Here is a 20,131-nt window from a genome sequence, read left to right on the forward strand (position 1 = left end):
ATACTGAGTCATCCTTGGGAAGTGCTTCCAGAGATAGAGGTGGAAGAACTAATGGGAGCACAAGGGTCTTGATTTAGGTTTTCTGTACATCCTCATTCAAATCTGGGAGTTACTGCCCATTACCTGTATTTTAAAATACTTTATCCCGGGGAAATACATTACCCCTAGCTCTTGAGAGTGTCCAGCCACATTTTGACTGTGAGGCGAGCTGACACGACAGTGTTTTCTGTTTTTCTTTAAGAAGTAAGTAGACTATCCTTTGCCCATCAATAGCTTTATGGCCAGTAGTTACATTTTGCAGTGTGCCCTTATGCATCTCTTGCATATTGTAGCAGTTACTTGATAGTTTTGGATCTTCACCAAAGATAGATAATTTTGACCTTAGATCCAGTTTTGGATATTCACTTATAGTTAAGGCAACTACACATAAATAAAAATAACTGGTGGGTTATCTGGGAAATAACTCTATTAAATATCTAACCCAGAGTAATGTAAAAAAAATGGTTATTTCTCTCCCACTAAGTGGCTTCTTTCTTACTGAAAGTAATGAATGCAGACAATTATCTAACAGAATGCTGAAGATTATTAGTAATATGTAATAATATGGCAAGAGTTAAAATGGGTAAGTGACTATATTTGATTTTCATTGGAAATGCTTCAAATGTCTACTTTTGTGTTAACATTGCTCCTGATTAACATTTGCTGTGATGTCATGGAGTTAAACTAGGACAATAAAGAAGCCTGTTCTGCACTGTTCCCAAATACTGGCAGGGTGCTTGACTTTATATCTGATAGCCAAAGTGAAGTCAGGTGAGGGTGAGGGCAGTCCTTGGATAGCAGAAGTGGATGGGAAAGGCAGACAAATAGGGGATTTGGCAATGTCACTCTTGCTTCTGAGTCACTAGTGAGCTAAAAATCTGGGCAGAGTGTGAGGGGGTGTATTGACACGGCAGACTAATTGCTGTCACAACAGTTGCCTCTAATCTTATTTTCACGTATTTATAGCACGTAAGATAACCTTTTCTCTCGAGTGAGCACTCTTGCAGGCCCCTGGGCACAAAGGGACCATTTTCTGTCGGCACCGTGTGGAGCAATACTCTGATTACTCAGAGGGGATCGTTATTGCTGCCTTGCCAGGTTTTGCCCAGTGTGTCTTCAGGTTGAATTCGAGAGCTCTAATGGCCTTGATTACAGACTAATAACGAGCTTTGGTGCTGTGCTTAAACCCTGAGCAGGAAAAATAGCAAACAGAGAGGGAGCTGAAATATGGGACCGTTGGGACAGTTTCCAGCTTCGACTTGTGATCTCTCTTTGTGCTCCCAGGCTTTACCCTGTCCATGACTCAATTACTTATTTTATACAAGTATGAAAGATTGCTCTAATGTGGCTGGTTCTTTGTTTCTGAAGGCTGTTTGCAGCCAATGTCCTTAGCAATTGAATTTGCTTCCACATTGTTATATCCAGAGCTGCCTTTTATTTGCTGTAATTATCTGCTCCCAGCACAGCTCTGCCACACAAAGGTTTGTGTGTGTGTGCCTCTACACACGCATGTTGGAAACTGCTGCCCTTTGTGCTCTGGCTCTAGGTGGTAAGGCATAATACAGAGGATGAACGTTCTGTGGGGGTTTTTGGATCACGGGAACAAAACTTAAGTTTTCAAAGTCACAAACAGCTTCAGAGTTCCCCCACCCTCCTGTTTATGGGGCAGGTAATCAAAATACTGAGAGTAAAAGGAAAGAGAAACAGTACCTTCCTTTATTTCTTCCTTCCCTAACAATGTTATCTGCATAACCCTCTCCACTTTTCATCTCATTTGTTTGGGGCTTGGTAGTGCCATAAACATGAAATCAAAACAGATATTCACATCAAAAGAGAAAGCTGTTCGTTTGGATTGCTTTATAGATATTTTTATATATAATCTATTTATCATACTTTATTTATTTCTACTCTTCATTAGCTTGCTTGCAACATCACAAAGGTTTTTTCCAGTGGTTTTGTCTTTTCCATTTGTCAAGCTCTGACTCTCTACCCCTGCTTCCAACTGCTCCCCTGTTGTGATTTATACAGGTTTGGAAATAATTACAGCTGTTTTCTTTAACTATTCCTGCATCCATGTATGTAAGTCCCCTAGATATGTCAAAGAGCTCTTGTTTGTAGACTAGCCTAGAGAACTGATCTTAGCTCTACCCTCCAGGAAATCTAAAATCAACTATGGTACACTTAGTTTTTTAGTTTTGTCTTGCTAGGGAGGCAAAACCACAACCAATTTAAACTTTTTTTGTTTGTTTCCTAATTTCTATTAAGACTGGGAGAAGATGACATATTTAATATCTTTGTTCTTTACCAGGAGGATAATTGCTGTCTTTGCCTTTTGTATTTGCCCACGTATCAGTTATGGCATCTCCACATCCTCTTTGTTGCAGAGGAGCCTGGCTTTAAGTTACACAAACGTAGATCAGCATTAACTACAGAGTGGAGAATGCTTCCACATTTAAATGAAATCTCTATCTGCTAACATCTCAGTATCTAAGGGCCTCCTGTTAACAAAGCTGTCGCGTTGCCCTGGACAGTGTGCAGATATTTTATCTTGTTTTACAGTTCATAGAAAGAAAATGAAGAAATACATTTCCAAATTAGCAACTAATTTTACTTGTTTCTATTTTGGGCAGCCTGATTTGAGGCGTTTGCCAAGCTGTCAGGCCAGCTTGCCTAAGTTTGCAGGGGAGCTGGGCAGTGGCACTGGGCGCTTATCTCATACTCTTGACTTCCAGTGTCACAACACTCCCGCAACGCAAAGTGCTTTTCCTTTTCTCCTGACCTGGCCAGATCTGTCTTGCTCTGTTGCTCTTTTGAAGTTCAAGTTGAGTAAGTGTAGTTTGTGTCTTGGCTGCAGACCCTTAAAATGCTTCTTGACTGGTCACAAGGGCTGCCCTTGGAAAAGAGCAGCTTGCTCACCTTGCCGCACCGGAGGCACTGGAGATGGCTTGGAGCACGTCAGCATCGTCACAGCCACTGCGATTAAATTGTTGTGGAGATAGGGAAAGCCATCTGCTGTTTGTTTCCCCTGCCTGCTTGCTGTCCAGGCGTGCCTGCCAAGCTAGGCTGACTGGGTGCCAGGCTGTCATGTGGAGCAGGCCTGGCTGCTGTGGAGACTGGGTCAGAGGTTTCGTGACCCATTTGCAGGTGACATTGTACGTGTGCGAGGAGAAATCCTGTCTGTCAACTGGTGGGGGAGAAGTTGTGGTGAAGGGTGTGATGGTCGCTAGAGCTGCTGCCTCTGCAGCACCGAGTGCTGATCCTGCCTGAGCTGATATATTCTCACTTTCTTCAGATTTATGGCTGCGAGAGTTGGTCTTGTGCCTGCTCCTTCCCTGGAGAAAGAGAGCTGTGGGAGACTGATCCCAGCATCACTGTGTGGTGCTGCCATGCCTGTGGCAGGATGACTGTCAGAGAGGGGTGTACCAGGAGTTGGACTTCAATGATCCTTGGTGGTCCATTCCAACTCAGGATATTTTATGATCCCATCTATGCTGAAAAGGTTGTAGGTGTTTGTGTGGGGCACAGGGGTGGGCTGTGTGCAGATCTGCTGGCCTTCCAGATTACAAATAATGTACAAATAATGTCACTGTGAATCTTCCGTGCAAGTGTCTGAAGTTCTTTGATATACCATCTAATATGCATTGGGAAACAATATCAAACTCCTTAAACAAATGAAGTGTTAAGAGAATATTAGGGTTGCTGAAATACTAAGGTTAGGGATCCAAAGTTTAGGAAAAGCCAAAAGCAGTATGTCCCAGATGCCTGCTTTTTGCATTTTGTGATGTAAAGTCTTTTTGTCATGATGATACATTTTTAAGGACATGATCATACACTGTTTTTTCCAATGTTGGCCTTTTACAGCAGTGAGTTATCAAGAAGTTACTTAATAGTATGTTTGTTTAAAAAAGAACAGTAAAACTCTTCAATTTATTTACTGTACTTAACTAAATTCCTCTCTAACCACAAAATTTTTATTTTCTTTCCCTCCTCACACCCCCATGGATTTTTCCTCTTGGGTGTTTCCCAGTGCATAGTGCTGATCAGTTTAATACCTAAATACTGCATTGGCAGTAATGTCCCTTCATTTCATCTCCGAATGAGGTTTGGTGGATTATGGGGGGTCACATAATCTCTATTATGTAAATAAGCTACTGAAACACTGGGAAAATGAAAATTAGTATTTTACTAACTTTATGCATAAAATACGAACCTGATTTTGGGGCATACACTGTGTAGTATTTTATAGGTTCAGAGCTTCCATATCCTAATGCTATCTCTCTCTTTATACCTGGGTGTTCATCCCAATCTGGTTCCCATTGTTGCTCTTCACACTTTCCTCTTCAGAACCAGTTTCCAACCCCATGTTCTGCCATAATCCATGCTCTCAGCCCCACTTACAGGTTTTATTTTTGAGGCTTGTTATCCTCCCTTATGGTTAGAAACCTCCTTTTGTTTCTTCTGGTCCCCCTGGGCTGTGGAGTGCTCAGTTCAGCTGAGGGCCTGGTCCCTCACTCATGGGATCAGTGAGGGGTAGTGTTCAGGAAGATCTCAACTGCTGAATTTAAGTGTTCTTATGGAGCATGTGTAAATTGAAGTGATTTTTAAATTAGCTGTGTTGTATGTGTTTTCAGAAAAACCACGTTAAACTTATTTCTGGCACAAACATAACTACCTTGCGTAACTGTGAGTTCCTTATTCAGAGCTCTGCAGTGCCAGAGCTGTCGAAGCAAAGGTCACTGGTGTTTTTGGACGTGATGATGGGTGGTTCTACCTTGGTTCTGGCATTTTGGCTAAAGCATTCCAAAATTTTCAGCCTGAGGTGGGCTCTGGCACCGCATGCTTCATACCAGAGAGTTAAAGTTTGACAAAATGATCAGGAGCTGAGAACAAGGTATTGGACTGGGAAGTCTCAGTCAGCTTTAAAAAAATGATGATGATGTTTACAAGAATGATACCTGATATTTAATTATTTCCTAATGAGGTTTGAAGCTTCCTGTGAGCAACATGGGTGGCGTAGGCACAGTCCTGCTTGTCCCAGCACTCCCAGTGTATTTGGGCAGCAAGTGCTTGTGGTGGGCTTACAGTGATGAATTCTCATTGATCTCTGCTAATGCCGAGTTAAAGCTTTGGTATTTGCTAGTGCTCTAATTTTTTTATGGAATGCTAATTACTCCTTTGAATTGGAAATGCTTGTTCAGCTCAGTGTAAGAGAGATTGGAATTGGCTTTGTGATGCTGTGTTGCAAATAGTGTGGAACTTTTCCTGTTTATGTCAAAGTGCTGTTCTGGTTTTCTCAGGTCAAATTAGACATCACCACATTTTTATTCAGCTCACAATACATGTGCGTGTGTATATGAACATATAGCTGTAGTTTTTTATTGTTGTACAATACTGTCCAGAAGAAATTTTTTTTCCTAACGTCATGGTGGATTTTGGAAATGGGTGCAGCTGTCTGAAAATGTAATAGAAAAGACCAAGTAGAAACACAAATATTTTGCGTCTGTGCAGAGAGACTAAAAGGTAATTAGCCAAGGATAAATAAATGGCTTTGTTTTGAAAGACCCAAAATGGTGACCCAAAATGTTTTGAAAGGTTTTCTGGATGATGGCATTTCTGTGTTCAAAGTTTCAGTCCAGAAATCTCAGACAAAAGTGATAACTGTTGGCAAGGGAAAGTAATGGAGAGTTATGCCTGCAGTAGGAAATCATCTTACTTTTAAAAGTGAACTTTGCTCTTTCAGGTTTTAATTTTGATGATTAACAGCAGCAGCAGCAGCACATCCTCAAATTGCTCTTCTAACAGTAGGTGGTCCAGAATTGCATGAGGTAACTTAATATGCCATTTTATCCTGAGTCTGTAATTGGAAAAAGACAGGAACAGCTCACTGCTATTAATTGCACAAGCTATTTACAGCAAAGAAAATTTAGGTTCTCGTTTGTGTACATACAGAGCAGTGTTAGTGCTGCTGCAAAGTGATGCACTTCAAAAGTTTTGGTCTAGTATTGTGTACCAAATACTAATTTCTGTTACTGAAGGCCTGTCTCGGCCTATAGCTCATGGACATTTAACCAGAGCACCTCTCCTACTTCCCAGTTTGTTGTTGACATATTCCCCAGTGGCTGCCTTTCTTCTGTGTCCTTGTGTGTCCCGCTCCCCTCTCCAGTGGATATGGCAGCTCCTTGGGTGTGATCTCCTAAGAATATGCTGAGAGTGCAGTGGGTAGCAAAGGAACTTCCTGAGATATCCTGGTGCTGCAGTTTACACATGTGTTATACCTTAGGGTGAAAACAGGCATTGTGCTTTGCATTTGGTGTTGAAATGGCTGTTGATGCAGATTGGGTTAATGTAAATTGCAAATCATAGATGTAAGCATCTGTTCACATAATTCAAGGTGATAACACATTTGTGTTTGTGAGAGATGTGAGAGAAGAGCTGAAAGAAAAATCACACTTAAACATGTGCTGCCATTTTCTTCCTAAAATTTGATCTGCTGGTATCTTCTGCTGGCCCTCCTGCCTAAACATTTTCTTGTGATGGGCCAGATTGTTGTTTATAGCTGATTTCCACCTCAGGTTCTTCCAGTGGATCCTAATGGATTTTAAAAACTATTATTTTATCTTTTATTTTATTTGGGAGTAGTTGGGCTAATTCAGATTGAAAGGGCCTTCAGGAGGTCTTCAGTCTAACTGTCTACTCAGGGTCAGCTGAGATCAGACCACAGTACTCAAGACTTTATCAAGTTGAGTCTTCCATCGGTGACAAAATTGAATACATGGATGCCCAGTGATGTGCTCCTGAACAAATTCTAGCACTGAGCTAAGAAGATACAGAGCTGGTTACAACTAAGGCCAGTCTTGCCTCGATTCTTCAGAAAGCCAGAGGTGCAAAGCCTTCAGTTATGATTGAAGGTGGAACAGATGTTACACGTGTATTGAAGCTTCATTGTGGGCCTCTATCTGAAAAGACTTATAATTTGACCATTAATTTCCAGATGATCTTTTTTAAGGTGCTGAGATGGCAGATGTGTTTGTTGTATCCAACTCTTTAAAGTCGTTTTAGGAAATTAAACAGATGGATACATTTTGAAATTCAGCAGCATCTCTTTGAGCAGCTGTAACGTCCTTGTTTCATGTGCCAACCGGGATAGAAGGAAATAGAGCGTCTGAGAAGTACTTTGCCTGTGACAAGCTGACCCATTTGCCAACAGCCAGTGATATACAAATGTTGTGACAGGAGTGATTGACTATAACTGCTTTTATAGTGGAATCATTTGAGTTTCTAGACAGTTGGAATAGCTTGAAGACAGGTTGTTTTACCATTGGAATAATCAAAGCTCATGTTAATTCTCATACAGGAGGTGATTATGCCTCAGAACACAGAAAATCATTCCATCAAATGAATTCCATTTATTTAAAATAAGGTTGTATGTTATAATGTCCTTACTACTAAAATGGCAAGAGGAAATATGAAATACAGAAAATTTCTCACTGGGTGCTGTGCCTTCTGCCTGTTGTTTGTTTTACTGTGATAAACATCAGCCAGATCTTCCTTGGGGGGTGATACAGCATATTAGGGCTGTGTGGTGTTTTGACACTGACACCTTCCCAAAATATTCCAGACACTGGGAGCAGCGTTATTAAAAAGCTGTGTGTAAGGTAAATGAAATGCTGACAGGTCTTCATACTGTAGATTTAAGCCATGTGAGTTCAATGAAGCATCATGAGAAAAATTCAGGGTGGCAGGGAACCTGTCCCCTTAAAAAATAGCATTGATTAAATGTTAAAATATCAAAGCTGTTTAAGGCAACAAACATGCCATTAATCATTACACTGGGAACTTCCTTTGAATTTATATGAAACAAAATATTGGGACATTGAGTTGTAGGTTTTTATGTTGGTTTTGAGTGGTGGATATTACAAAAGCTTGAAAAAAATCAGTTTTAAAACAGCAGGAGGGTTAGTTATCAGTTTGCTAATGGGAGAACTGGAGAACAAAGGCAATATAAGGAAATTTGAGAAGGGAAGCTTGATCCTGGCATGCATGAGGCTGTATATAGGCCCTGCAGCACTTTAACTTTGATTATTCAGTGTTAGTTATTCTTTAATCTCTCTATTAGCCTGTTTCCTGTACATTTTCTTGCAAAGTGATCATTTAAGCTTTCTGGTTTAAAACTGAGCGTGACATTCAGCAAGTGCAAGTGAACCTCTCCCTCTAATGTACGTGTGATTTTTAGATATAAAATGAATCAGTACTTTTTGCTGGTTTTTTTCCCCCAGTTAATGGAGTAGGTAATCCTTGTCAAATTCCCTTGTGATAGATCATCATGTTGGAGATGGAGATGGCAGATAGATTTTTGGGCTGTTGACTCTCAAAAATGGTCACAGCTGTTGGGCTGGTGGTTGACTTATGTCTGTGTAAATCTGAAGAAGTGTTGCTGAAATTTTTGACTTAAGAATTTCAGGACCATTAATATACCCCAAACTTTAGCTTCTAAGGATGGGCTTTTATTTTCCCTAAACATCAAGGTCGGGACAAAGCTGTCTGTAAAGGAGCTGTGGAGGTAAGCAACATTCCTGTCAGGGCATTGTGTGTTAAGCACTTCCTGTATTTCCTTTTATATCATTGTGAACAATCTAGGTTTGTATATTATTTTTTTCTGGTAACATGTTCAGAAATAGCTGGTCTTTCTAATATTACAATTGATAATGATGACATTATATGGTGCATTGCAGGTGACTTTGGGGAGAGAACTGCTCCTGAATGGTTGCCCTGTGGAAATGCTCCCTTTTGGGAAAGAGTGGCTGCCTGCAAGCTTGGGTTGTGAAGTGTCCTTGACAAAGCCTGCGAGTGTAGGATGGTATTTATCGCTCCCTGATATCAGCTGGCAGTTGATGAGCACCACAGTCACTTCTTCCATGGCTCTAGAACTGCACTGTGCAGCACCAGCTGAACTGGATGCACAGGCTCAGTGCACAAGAGGATTTTTTTTAATACAAATTGATAGGAAATGGTACTGATGGGAATGGAGATAATGTGAGTATAAGATAGGATTGGAATCATTATGTAAAGAAGATTTTGATAAATATTTCCAATTTGGAAGTCAAATTCTGATGTTGGCTGTAGAGAAACTACATTAATTTAGAGCAGGTAAAAATCTGCTTCTTACCACTTAGTCTACAAAATAGCTGAAGTTGCTTAATGATAATCTGGCCAATTTGTGTTTGTTCAGAACTGCTGATGTGGGAGAGCTTGATGGCAGCTGAGGCTGGGCTGGAATGCTTAAGCAGATCCAGTTGTAAAAAGGCTGTGAAAAACAGTCTTTTCTGATCTGCTTCTCAGATGGTTTCTACCTTTAGACTCTGACAACTCTTCCAGATGACAGAGCAGATGTATGTGGAATGTGCCAGTAAGGGACAGCAAGGTTACAGAAGGTGACTACCTGATGATGTGAGATTGTCATCTTGCAAGTGGTGGTTATTTTTTCCATGCCACTTCTTGAGAAGGTAGGGAGAATAGCAGCACAGGGAAGAGAGCATTTTTTTAGGTCCTCTTCTTTATATTTCGTCTTAACCTGATGGTTCTTAAAGTCAGGAGTAGTTTGTGGTGTTTGTATCATCATCATCACCTTCCTTCTGTGATATTCTCATAGGCACAGATGTTTTCTTTGTTTTTCCAAATACACAAAGCCATAGGCAATGTCAAATCAGGCATAAAATAATGTAAGAGCCAGTACTATTAACCTTGTGGAAACAAAGGACACACAAATAGATTAAGAATACCCAGATGCACATCTCTGTCAGGAAGACGTGATTTGCAAGTATCTTTTCAAAATGGTATTGAAATATTTATTCCAGGTACTGTTAATGGCATGGTAAGATGATGTCTATTCTTGCAGTTAGAGACATTAAGAGTTATGTAAGTCGAGGTGAGCTGTAGATTGGCATGACAGAGCTACTCTGTTAGGGTCATAAAGATTATTCATGTGTATTTGTTTTACACAATGGTCACTGCTGTGAGTATTGTACAGAAAAACAGTAAGCCTCTAAATCTTACAATACCACAGAAAGTATTAACTGGAATAAGCTCTTGCATTCCTCAGCCCTTCCAGTCCTGTTCCTGATGATTGTAAGTCTGAGGAATGAACTCTACATGCATAGTCAGAGACATGGACCTTTTCAAGGCCCATCACAGAATCCCTGTCAGTATGTGTCTCCAGACACCTGAGCCCACTTTGTATTAGATTCTGAGAAACTGATATGGCTACAGATCCAAAAGCAATGGAAACATAATGAATTCAAAGCTGTGTGTGTGCATTTGCTATGAAAATAGAAATGTATGAAGCTTTTGAGTGAAGCATTGCTACATGCTTGCATTACAAAACCATGAAGAGTTCTGGGACAGAAACGGGATTGAACGTGAGCATTGTTCAAAAGATGCTCATTTAAAATGGTGCTGTTTTCTGTCACCGTGCAGTAGCATCTGCCCGTAGCACTAGTGTGGCTAGTGACATTTTCTGTGTATTTTCAGAAAAGGAGTGTAACGAGTGTTCTTGTTCAGGTGGAACTCAGCTTGTATATTTGCAAAAATTTGACACTGTTATAAAATGAGGTGGAATTAAACCCATTAAAATGAGTGTGAATTAGAGACATGTTAGGGGATTACAAAAGAGATTTTAAATCAGAATTAATGTAATGCAGGCAAGATTTCTGTCAAAAGAACTGGGAACAGAACCAAGGTTTCCTCCTCTTCTCCCTGCTCTGTATAAAGAACTCACATGTACAGATTATAATTGCTGTGATGAAAGGATGCCAAATTATATAATACTTCTATCCACATTCTTCTTTCTAATCTCTACTGTTCCCCTTGAGGGAACACAACAAAAAATTAGGGGTTTTACACCTTTTACCCCTTTATACCTTTATGGGTTCTTTCATAGGGTGGTAATGTAAATCTGTAGATGGGATCAGGCTTTTCCATATTCAATACTGATTAGGGACAAAAGATGGATGTGAATGTGCAAAATGCCTGCGGGACCAAAAATAGATCCATATTTATTCCTGTCATAACTTCACTTAAGTTGATGGAGTTCTGCCAAAGCTGAACATGCCCACAGTCTATAGGACAGCTGGCTGCCTGGCAGTAGTAAAGATTGCTGAGAAGGGTTTTGTGAGTACAGTTAAACTCTCTGATTTTGACACTACATGGTTGGTGACATTTTAGGAATATTCACATCAGCTTGAAACGATTTTCTGGGAGATTTCAGATACATCCTTAAAGCCTAAAAGCTGGGGATAACATTGAGCAAGGTATTTTCAAGCCATACGTTTAGTTCCATCAGCAGTTCTGAATCACCAAAGCAGCTAATGAGGTATTCTAATTGATAGCATAATTCTACATAGTTTTTCCACTTACACTAATGTAACATTTGGCTTCACTGAAGGTGAATATTAACCTCAAGTTGAAAGGAAGGCCTGATTCTCTGATCCTTTGCTACATTTCATCAAGCTTTTAATTTTACTTGCAATATCCGCATGCAATCCATACAGGCATTTTCTTTCCACTTGGGTCTAGAGACCCTCTTCAGTTGTTAATTGATAGTGTATGAGCCGTGGAGGCAGCTTCAATAGTGTTACTGTTCCAGAAACATTCATCTCATTGATAAAGATCATCTGTTCAAGAGCAGTCAACCCTGGGCTTTTGTTCTGTTTACGGGCTTTGTTTTGGGCAGTGTGCTGACTTGCCTGCAAGCTCTTGAACTACAGAGTATTCAAATAGTTTCCACTGATATGTTAAGTTCTTCAGTTCACATGAGTCTGCTCACTAAAATTTTGAGAGTATTAAGCTGGTTCTCAACACCAGAGTCTTGGCACTTGAGTTGACACTGTGTCCTGCTAAGTAGCCACAGCCTGAATCCGGAGCAATGATACCTTCTGAGCTTCAGAATCAGTTGTATAAGCCAACTCACTACGGTTTGTTATGGTTTCATTGTGGGTTGGTTTTTCTTTCCTAACAGGAAAGTGAAGTGCTTGTTTATAGCATTTTCACTTCTATAAATCCCCCATGTGTGGAGTGGGTGGATGCTGGCTGGTCTACAGGCAGATAAGGGGGGATGCTGTGGTTATTCAGGCAAAGATACTCATCGGACTTAAAACTGCAAGGGAATTTCCTCTAGTTAGTGGCTAATCTGACATTTGTGGCAGGAAGGAATGAAGCTCTTGCTTTTTGTTTAGATAATTTGCCTGCTTTTTAAGATTGCTTGCTCCTAGCTTAGACACAAAAATTTGTGTGATTCAAAACAGGGGGAAGGAAAACTGGTTGGGCTTTTCAAAACAGATAAGAAAGGCAGGTTCCCAGATCCTATTGACTGTCCCAGAGAAGTAGTTTCTTTTTAAAATCCTAGACTTAAAGACAGATAAAATCAATTTATTTAAAAAAACCCAACAAACAAAAAACCAAAAAACCCCAAACCAACCACAAACTAGTCACTTCCAAAGATAGACTGGAATTGATGTTGCCCATCTTTGCAGATAAAGGCTGTCATCATCATCATCATCATGACTAGCCTTCACGAACGAAGATTTGGGAAAGGCTCTATCCACATTTGTTGCAAGCACCCTGGTGGCTAATAAGGCCAATACGAGATAGACACGTCCGGTTGCAAAAGGCACAGCAGAAAGACTCCTTAGGTGGTATATTCTGCAAGACACGATTCTTTCTGCGTTGTCTTTTCTCCTCGAGAGTGATCCTGCGTGCTTTCTCAAAGGAAACAGCAGCGTTATAGATGGTGTGTCTCCAGGCCTCCCGATTTGAGGCCAGAGTAGACCAGTTATGGTGATCAATATGGCCAAGGCTGAGATGTTGTTTCAGGGAGTCCTTGTATCTTTTCTTCGGGGCTCCTCTCATGCGGCAGCCAGTGGCAAGATAAAGGCTGTAATGTCATGTAATTTATGACCTCATAGTATGACACCACTGCCACTGGATACAGTAGCTTGCATTTCAGTGCCATTTTGCTGTGCTGTTTAGATATATAAAGCAAAATTTGTGTAACATTAAAAAAAACCCCCAGATATTAGATGACAAAGGATTATTAAATGTAAACTTTTCTCTTAAATAGCTGGTTTTTACGGAATCCGTCAGTGAAGCAGTAATTTTAGGTCACTCTTCAAATGTGCTATCAAGAATTTACACTAAGCTTTGGTAAAGAATGTGTCCATTTTATTGATTTGGCAAAATAACTGTCAGGAGCATAGACTGAGTTCAGAAGACACCATCTTCAGTCGAGAAGACAGGACTGAGAAATCAGTAAGACTCTCTTAAGTGTCTGAAGGAACTGTGGAATATTCAATTCACCATCATCAAAGGATCAAATTCCATAATTGTTAAAGGAGCAATAAAAGGAATCCTTTCCTTTTGGTCAAATGAACTTTGTGGCTGTTTTGGTATCCTGTAACCCAGCCAGTTTTCCAAGATGAAAACAGAACAACAAAAAATTGGCAAATTGTGTCCATCAGGGATTGGTGGCCTGAACCTCATAAAACATGCAAGTGAAGAACAGAGCATAAAGCTGTCAATTAGATCTTCTAATTGCTTTTAAACTTTACTATATTATACTACAGACCTAAAATTAGCCTTGTTTTCAGACTTGGATCTTTTTCAAGTTCTTCATATTTCAGCCCAACCTTCTCTCAGCTAGCAGGGCTGAGTTCTCAGCACTGAAGGATGGAGCACTGACACATTTCTGCTCCCATGACTACCAGTCCTTTCAGATGGTAAATTTTACATTCTTTATCGAGTTGTAGGGTTTTGAAATTTTCTACATAGTTGTGTTTAAGCTGCCATTGTGGGTGGCTATGACAGAACACTAGAAGATTTGTCTCAGTGGGATCTCAGTGATGTGGATGAACAGGGATGTGCAGTTTCCAATCTGAGATTAGTGGATAAAGAGACCGGGGCGAAAGCAGTTGCTTATAAAAACAGCTACAAAAAAAAATTGTAATTTTCTAGTTACTACAAAACAGCCTAGAGAATTGGTACATGTGAGAGCAGATGTGCTGCAAAATGCCAGCAACAACCAAAACTCAATATGTGAGCTTTATGTGTATGGTGGGAACTTGAATTACACTTTATATTGTGAAGTTGTGGAAGAATTGTACTTTATAAGGAGTAGAGCACAATTTCTGACTTTAATTTTCAGTTTTGCCACTTATTCACTATATAACCTTGGGTAATTATTTAAGATGACATCTGCAGAAGGATCCAGCATGCAGGTCTCATCTCATTCCATTTCCTAAAATGCTGTCCTAGTCCTGCTGCCTAATCCTGGAAGCGCCTACTATACAATCTAGAAATGCCTAATTTTTCTATCTGAAAGAGTCTCAGATAGAAAAACCTGGGGTTTGCACATTTAAAACTTCCTAAAAAAGTCAAATAGGTGTCCCAGCTCCCCTCAAAATGAGTCACTGAGCGTGACTGGGCCTTCCTTCCCTGAGCACTGCTTGCAGCCTGGTTGGGGCAGGGCAGTGGGGGCCTCCTCTGTCCTGCTCAGCAGCTCTGTGGGTTGGATGCTCACCCACTGTGTATTTCAGATATTTCAAGGGTAGGTTCATGGCTTCTCTGGATGCCCAATCCCTGGAAGTGCTCAAGGCCAGGTTGTACGGGGCTTGGAGCAACCTGGTCTAGTGGAAGGTGTCCCTGCCCATGGCAGGAGGGTTGGAACCAGATGACCTTTCAGGTCCCTTCCAACCCAAACCACTCTATGATTCTCTCTCCTTGCTGGGATTGTTCTTGTCCTTGCCACCCAGGCAGTGGTTTAGGGTTCAGTATTCAGGCAGTGGATGAGGTGATAATAAGGAGATGAAGGAAGTACCCCTGTTTGGGGCTGTGATGAGGAAGTGATTTAAATGCACCTTTCTCTTCTGTGTCTCACACTGGTTTTGAGAATATTATTCTGAGACACCCTCCCCTCCCTGAATATAATCACAGAATCGCTAAGGTTGGAAAATACCTCCAAGATCATCGAGTCCAACTGTTACCCCAGCGCTGCCATGTTACCACTGCACCAAGGCCCCAAGTGCCACATCCACATGTTTTTTAACACTTCCTTGGGTACACAGTTCCAATGCCTGACAATCCTTTCAGTGAAGAAATTTTCCTAATATCCAATCTAAACCTCCCCTGGCACAACTTGAGGCCATTTCCTCTCATCCTATCGCTTGTCACTTGGGAGAAGAGACCAACCCCCACCTGGCTACGGTCTCCTTTCAGGGATTTGTAGAGAGTGAGAAGGTCGTCCCCCCCGAGCCTTCTTTTCTCCAGGCTGAGCCCCCCCAACTCCCTCAGCTGCTCCTCATCACATTTTTGTTCCAGCCCCCTTCCCCAGCTCCATTCTCTTCTCTGGACACGCTCCCACTCCTCAACGTCTTTCTTGTAGTGAGGTAAGTCAAAACCTTATCCTGCCCTTACAGGCTACCTGAAAAGTGGGCACTGTGGCACTGTATATCCTGGTGCTAAGCCCCCTGCCCCCATACAGTCTGAAGGCATCTCTTGATGATTTCCATGCTGATAATCCTCTGCTGTCAAGGATGGTTCAGGTGTGGGCAGGAAGAGGGATATGTGCAGCTCTGAAATGTGTCAGGGTGGGCAGGAATGGGGGATCCTGGCATCCACAGAGCAGCATGAGGAGGAACCTGTGACACTGAAAGCCTCCCCAAAGCCAAGCGTTGCTATAATAGGGCCGGATTACTCATTGCGTTTATTCAAATTCCTGTTGATGCTGGCAGCGAGAGTTTTCCCGAACAGCCACGAACAATGAGTCACCTCCAGGTGCTTTGATTTGAATTTTTTTTTTTTTTTTAATTTCGAAAAGAAACGGGTCCACAGCTCGCCGCGGGAGTATCCCTCCAGCCCGCCGGAGCATCCCTCCAGACCCCACCGCCCCGCGGGTCTCCCTGCCCGCCGCGGGAGCCGAAGCCGCTCCTCCCCTTGCGGAGAGAGGGAGAGATTTATTTTTATTTTTTTATTTTTTTGTTCCTACTCGGAGCGGGCAGAACCAATCCGGGGCCCGCCCTGCCCGCTCCGTGCCGGCAGGGCCGGGCAGCCGCCGCCTCCCGCCCGGCTGGTCCCGGCCCCCCCGGGATGCGCCGAGCAGCGCCGGGCGGGAGCCCGCTCCACTGCGGGAGGGAACATGAGCTGCCGGCTGCTTTCCCTTCCCTCTGCCAGCTGTTCGTTTTTATTTTTAATTCCCCCCCCCCCCCCCCCTCCAGCTTTTTATGCTCAGCACTGGGGGAGCCGGGAAATTCTGTGGCGACTGACATATTTTGATTTAAAATCGCTGTCAGTGGACGTTTCTCCTTCTGTTACAGCATCGTTGTCCTGTTCACAGCTATTTAGGCTTAAGAGGCTTGATTCTCTAAGGCTGGTATCCAAGGGCATCAGTCATTAACACACTGAGCTACATCTGCTTCTTGGCTAAGACTGAAGAAAGACATCTTAAGCTGGAAATCCTGCTCACTCACTCTCTAGTGCGTACGGAAGGGGAAGCATATACAGCAGCAGGTTCCTTTTTTTTTTTCTGTTCTAAAGGCTGCCTCACTTTGAAGATGCAGTGACAAGATAATGGAGTGAAAGTCTCTCATTTCCAGGCAAGAAAATTACAGGAGTCGGACAGAGAAAGGACAGAGCAAGTTAAATAGCAGAAATAGGAAAGAGGACAGTGGTGAAGAACTGAAAATAAAAACAGAGGAAACAGGTGGAAGGCTGACATAAAGCTGGGAGATATATTAGGCTGAAAGTGGTGTGGTTTGTTTTTGGTTTTTGTTTTTGGTTTTTTGTTTTTTTTTTTTGGTTTTTGGGGTTTTTTTGTTTGTTTTTGTGGTTTTTGTTTTGGGTTTTTTTGGGGGTTTTTTTGGGGTTTTTTTTGGGTTTTTTTTTGGTTTTGGTTTCGGTTTCGGTTGATTTTATTGTTGATTTCAAATTCTAGGCTGGTTTTGGAGATCTCTGCAGTAAACCAGCCTGCCTTAGTGTAGAGCAGCCTCCCCAACGTGTCCTTTTCTCTCTCCCTGCCTGCTGTCTCTGCCGTTGCTGCTGCTGACAGAAAACGTGTTAGGAAAGCAGAAAGAGAAAATGCCAGCCATCCTGGTAGCCTCCAAAATGAAATCGGGACTACCTAAACCCATACACAGCGCTGCTCCAATCCTGCATGTCCCAACGGCCAGGACCATCCCACAGCCCTGTTACCTGAAGTTTGGGAACAAGGTGGAGGTGACGAAGCCATTGTATTCCAGCCAGATTCCTCTCAAATCTTCTAATGGACAAGAAAACGCAGGAGATGGACTCCCAGCAAGGAAGAGTAGCTTGGTAGAAAATGGATTTGACACACAGGTTAGAAGGCACCAAATGCTGGGGAGGTGTATGTGAGAATTTATTTCTGTGTTGAAAGAGTGCAGCAGGTTTTCTGGGGTAAATAGCAGTGTGAGAAGGGATGTGTGTATGTGCTAACATCTGTCTGAAGTGGTGGGATGTTTTATATTCCACATAGTGGCATGTGTAATTTTGTCAGCATGATGGAGCTGAGGTGGGGTTGTCAGGGATGGGGCTGCATGTGCTTTTTGCCTGTTACCTTCTCTGTCACCTTTGCTTGAACCTGGGGGGATTTGCAGAAGGGAGACTGTAGAGATGTTGTTTTTGGGGTGTGTTCTTTGTGTTCTTTATGTAGGTGCTAAGTGTGATGGCTGGGTTGTGTGCCTGGGCTGGGGGAAGATTGCTGGTTGTTATTAATGTATTTTGTGTTTGGTACTGTACCAGAGCACTAGTTGTGTGAACATTTTGTATTTGTAGTTGTGTGGGGAGTGAATGGGAGGCAGTGCTTCATGCTAAATTACGATATACCTGTAATTCAGTACAGCTAAATGAAACAGATTATGTAGGAAATGAACACTCAAGTGGAATTGCTGTTATAATGCTATACGTGCATGACATCACAGATGCAACACATTATCAATACACATTTTTTTGATTTTCCTTTAATCTGTATCAGTTGTGTATCGTTATATATGCTGCTTGTTGTATAGGGAGGAGAAATGTACGTTCTTCAGCTCATTTAGTTTTTGTCTCATGGTAACATTTCCAGGATGGCTTTCCAGATTGCCTGCGCCCTGGTGTGCTCTGCAGCAGCGTGAGATACAGTGTGTGGAGTGTACTACAGTGGGAGCAAAGCAGATGGTGTGCTGCAGCAAGCAGAATTGATCACCATTATACAGAGATCACTGTATAGCAGCGTGATATATTTTGGCAACAGCTATATACTTTACAAGATGCTGCTACCACTATCTGAGTCCAGTGGAAGGTGATACCATTATACTGGGGTAGGGAAATGATAACAGGTAACTTACTTGTTATTTTCCTTCCTCAAGGAATAATGGATCATCCCTACCATCTAGATTTTGAAAGCTATGTCCTCATAACCCTATTCTCTTCAGACAAATGTGACTACTGATTGGGCGCGTTTGACCGCGTGCCCTGATTTTAGGATGTGCTGCAGTTTCGTTGCTGGTAGACAGGGTGACGTATTGGGCTGCTCAGGCCAGACAAATATGACTGTAGCAGTTCCTGAGGGACTGAGAGCAGGAGAAGGAGACAGCCAAGCATTGGTGGCAGGGTGGTGGCAGCAGACAGACCACCTGCACATCACATCTTGCCCTTACGGGAGAATCAAGTGCTCCCTTTCACTTGTGCCAGAGTCTGTCCTTGTGATTATGAAACGTCAGCAAAATTGCGTTATCTGCTGCTTTTTCTCTTAGACGTGCCACGGTTTCTGCATAGAAATCTATATTCCTGCAAAAGTGATTGTTATTCAGAAATAGTTTCTCATCTTGTGACAGATTATGCTCAGAGAGATCCTGCCAGTGGGAGCTGGTTACAGCAGTAGGGGCAATGCTATAGTGGTTTTAACCTTTCTACAAATGTGGAACAAACCCCATTTTTTGTATCCTGATGATGAAAGGGTCTTTATGCTAATTTGTTGTATTTAAACAGGGAGTGATTTTGGCCAAAGAAATGTCAGGTTATTTTCCATTTTTTAATAACTTCGGCAGCAGGAGAATTCTTAAGCTTTGCTTTCTCAGTAACCTTCTCTGGATAGCAGTCTGAGCAGATGACCAGCACCTTTTAAGGTGTGAACCAGCGAGACTTGTTTTACTATCCATTATCTTGAATAAAGACAGTCATTTTTTGCTGTTCTTATTGATCCAACTTTGATCCTTCTGCCCACATAAGCATGCAGGGTTCTGCCATTCAAGGTGGTCATTTGGAACAGGAGATTTTTCCAGGTATGTTTTGTCAAGGGCACTGTTCTTTCCTTTTTCTACTGTTCCTCCTTCCCCAGGGAGGAGGAGCAAGATGGATGGAGAGCTGCCAGGTGGTACGTCAGCAGCAGAAGCATTTTTATCTTGGAAGGCCTTCCAGTTGCATTCAGGTATAGAAGTGTTTTCTGATAATAAGCTTGGTAAGGGTTAGTCTTAAACACTGTACCAGGTGTTGAGAATCATAGACATGTCCTCTAAGGGTGATCACCTGCTTCTCTGCATAGTTCATCTGAAGCACCAATGTGGCCCTCACCATTTTACTGTGCAGGCACCTGGCATCACCTGTGAGGGAGGGAAGTTGTATTCTTACAGTGGAATTTTGGGGTTAGATCCACAATGCCGATTGTTTTGGCACCTGTCTTTTGTAGATCTTGGTCCCTATGTGGAGTTTTCAGCCCACAGGGAAGGACATGATATCCTCCTGTGTGAGTGGAGGGAGAATTAGAGAAAGATTGTGTCACTTGGATCAATTCTCTCGGTTCTGGAAGTATTGCGAGGAGTTGCTTTTAATCCCATTGAATTTCCCCCTTCCATCGTGACATATATATATATACATTTCCACTTTGATTTTGTGTTTGCCCTTTTCCCTGTGCTAGTTGACTGATTATTCTGGAGAAGAGGCTGTGTCTGGTGCATTGACCAGAATGTAAGGACACTAGACCATGTTCTAATGCTGTTTTAGCATGTTTCAAGCCACTTACATACTTCATGAGCTTTTTGGGTGCCAGGTA

At 42.1% G+C, this 20,131-nt stretch overlaps 1 protein-coding gene across 9 annotated transcripts in view; it reads left to right on the forward strand.

The window, feature by feature from the left end:
- Nucleotides 1-20,131, forward strand: part of NAV2 (neuron navigator 2) — a 391,388-nt gene that overhangs the window by 163,514 nt on the left and 207,743 nt on the right. For 7 of the 9 annotated variants that reach the window (XM_039385979.1, XM_027732427.2, XM_027732428.2 and 4 more), the window contains exon 1: nt 16,973-17,418. The exons of the other annotated variants lie outside the window; for them this stretch is intronic. In XM_039385979.1, the coding sequence (XP_039241913.1) occupies nt 17,161-17,418 (258 nt within the window). In that variant the 5' untranslated portion in view covers nt 16,973-17,160. Of the gene's footprint in view, nt 1-16,972; nt 17,419-20,131 lie in introns of those variants that run through there. 9 annotated transcript variants of the gene reach the window in all.

Source organism: Pipra filicauda, unplaced genomic scaffold (assembly GCF_003945595.2).
Source record: "Pipra filicauda isolate LSUMZ 115617 unplaced genomic scaffold, ASM394559v2 scaffold45_size4122338_pilon, whole genome shotgun sequence".
Classification (NCBI taxonomy): domain Eukaryota; kingdom Metazoa; phylum Chordata; class Aves; order Passeriformes; family Pipridae; genus Pipra; species Pipra filicauda.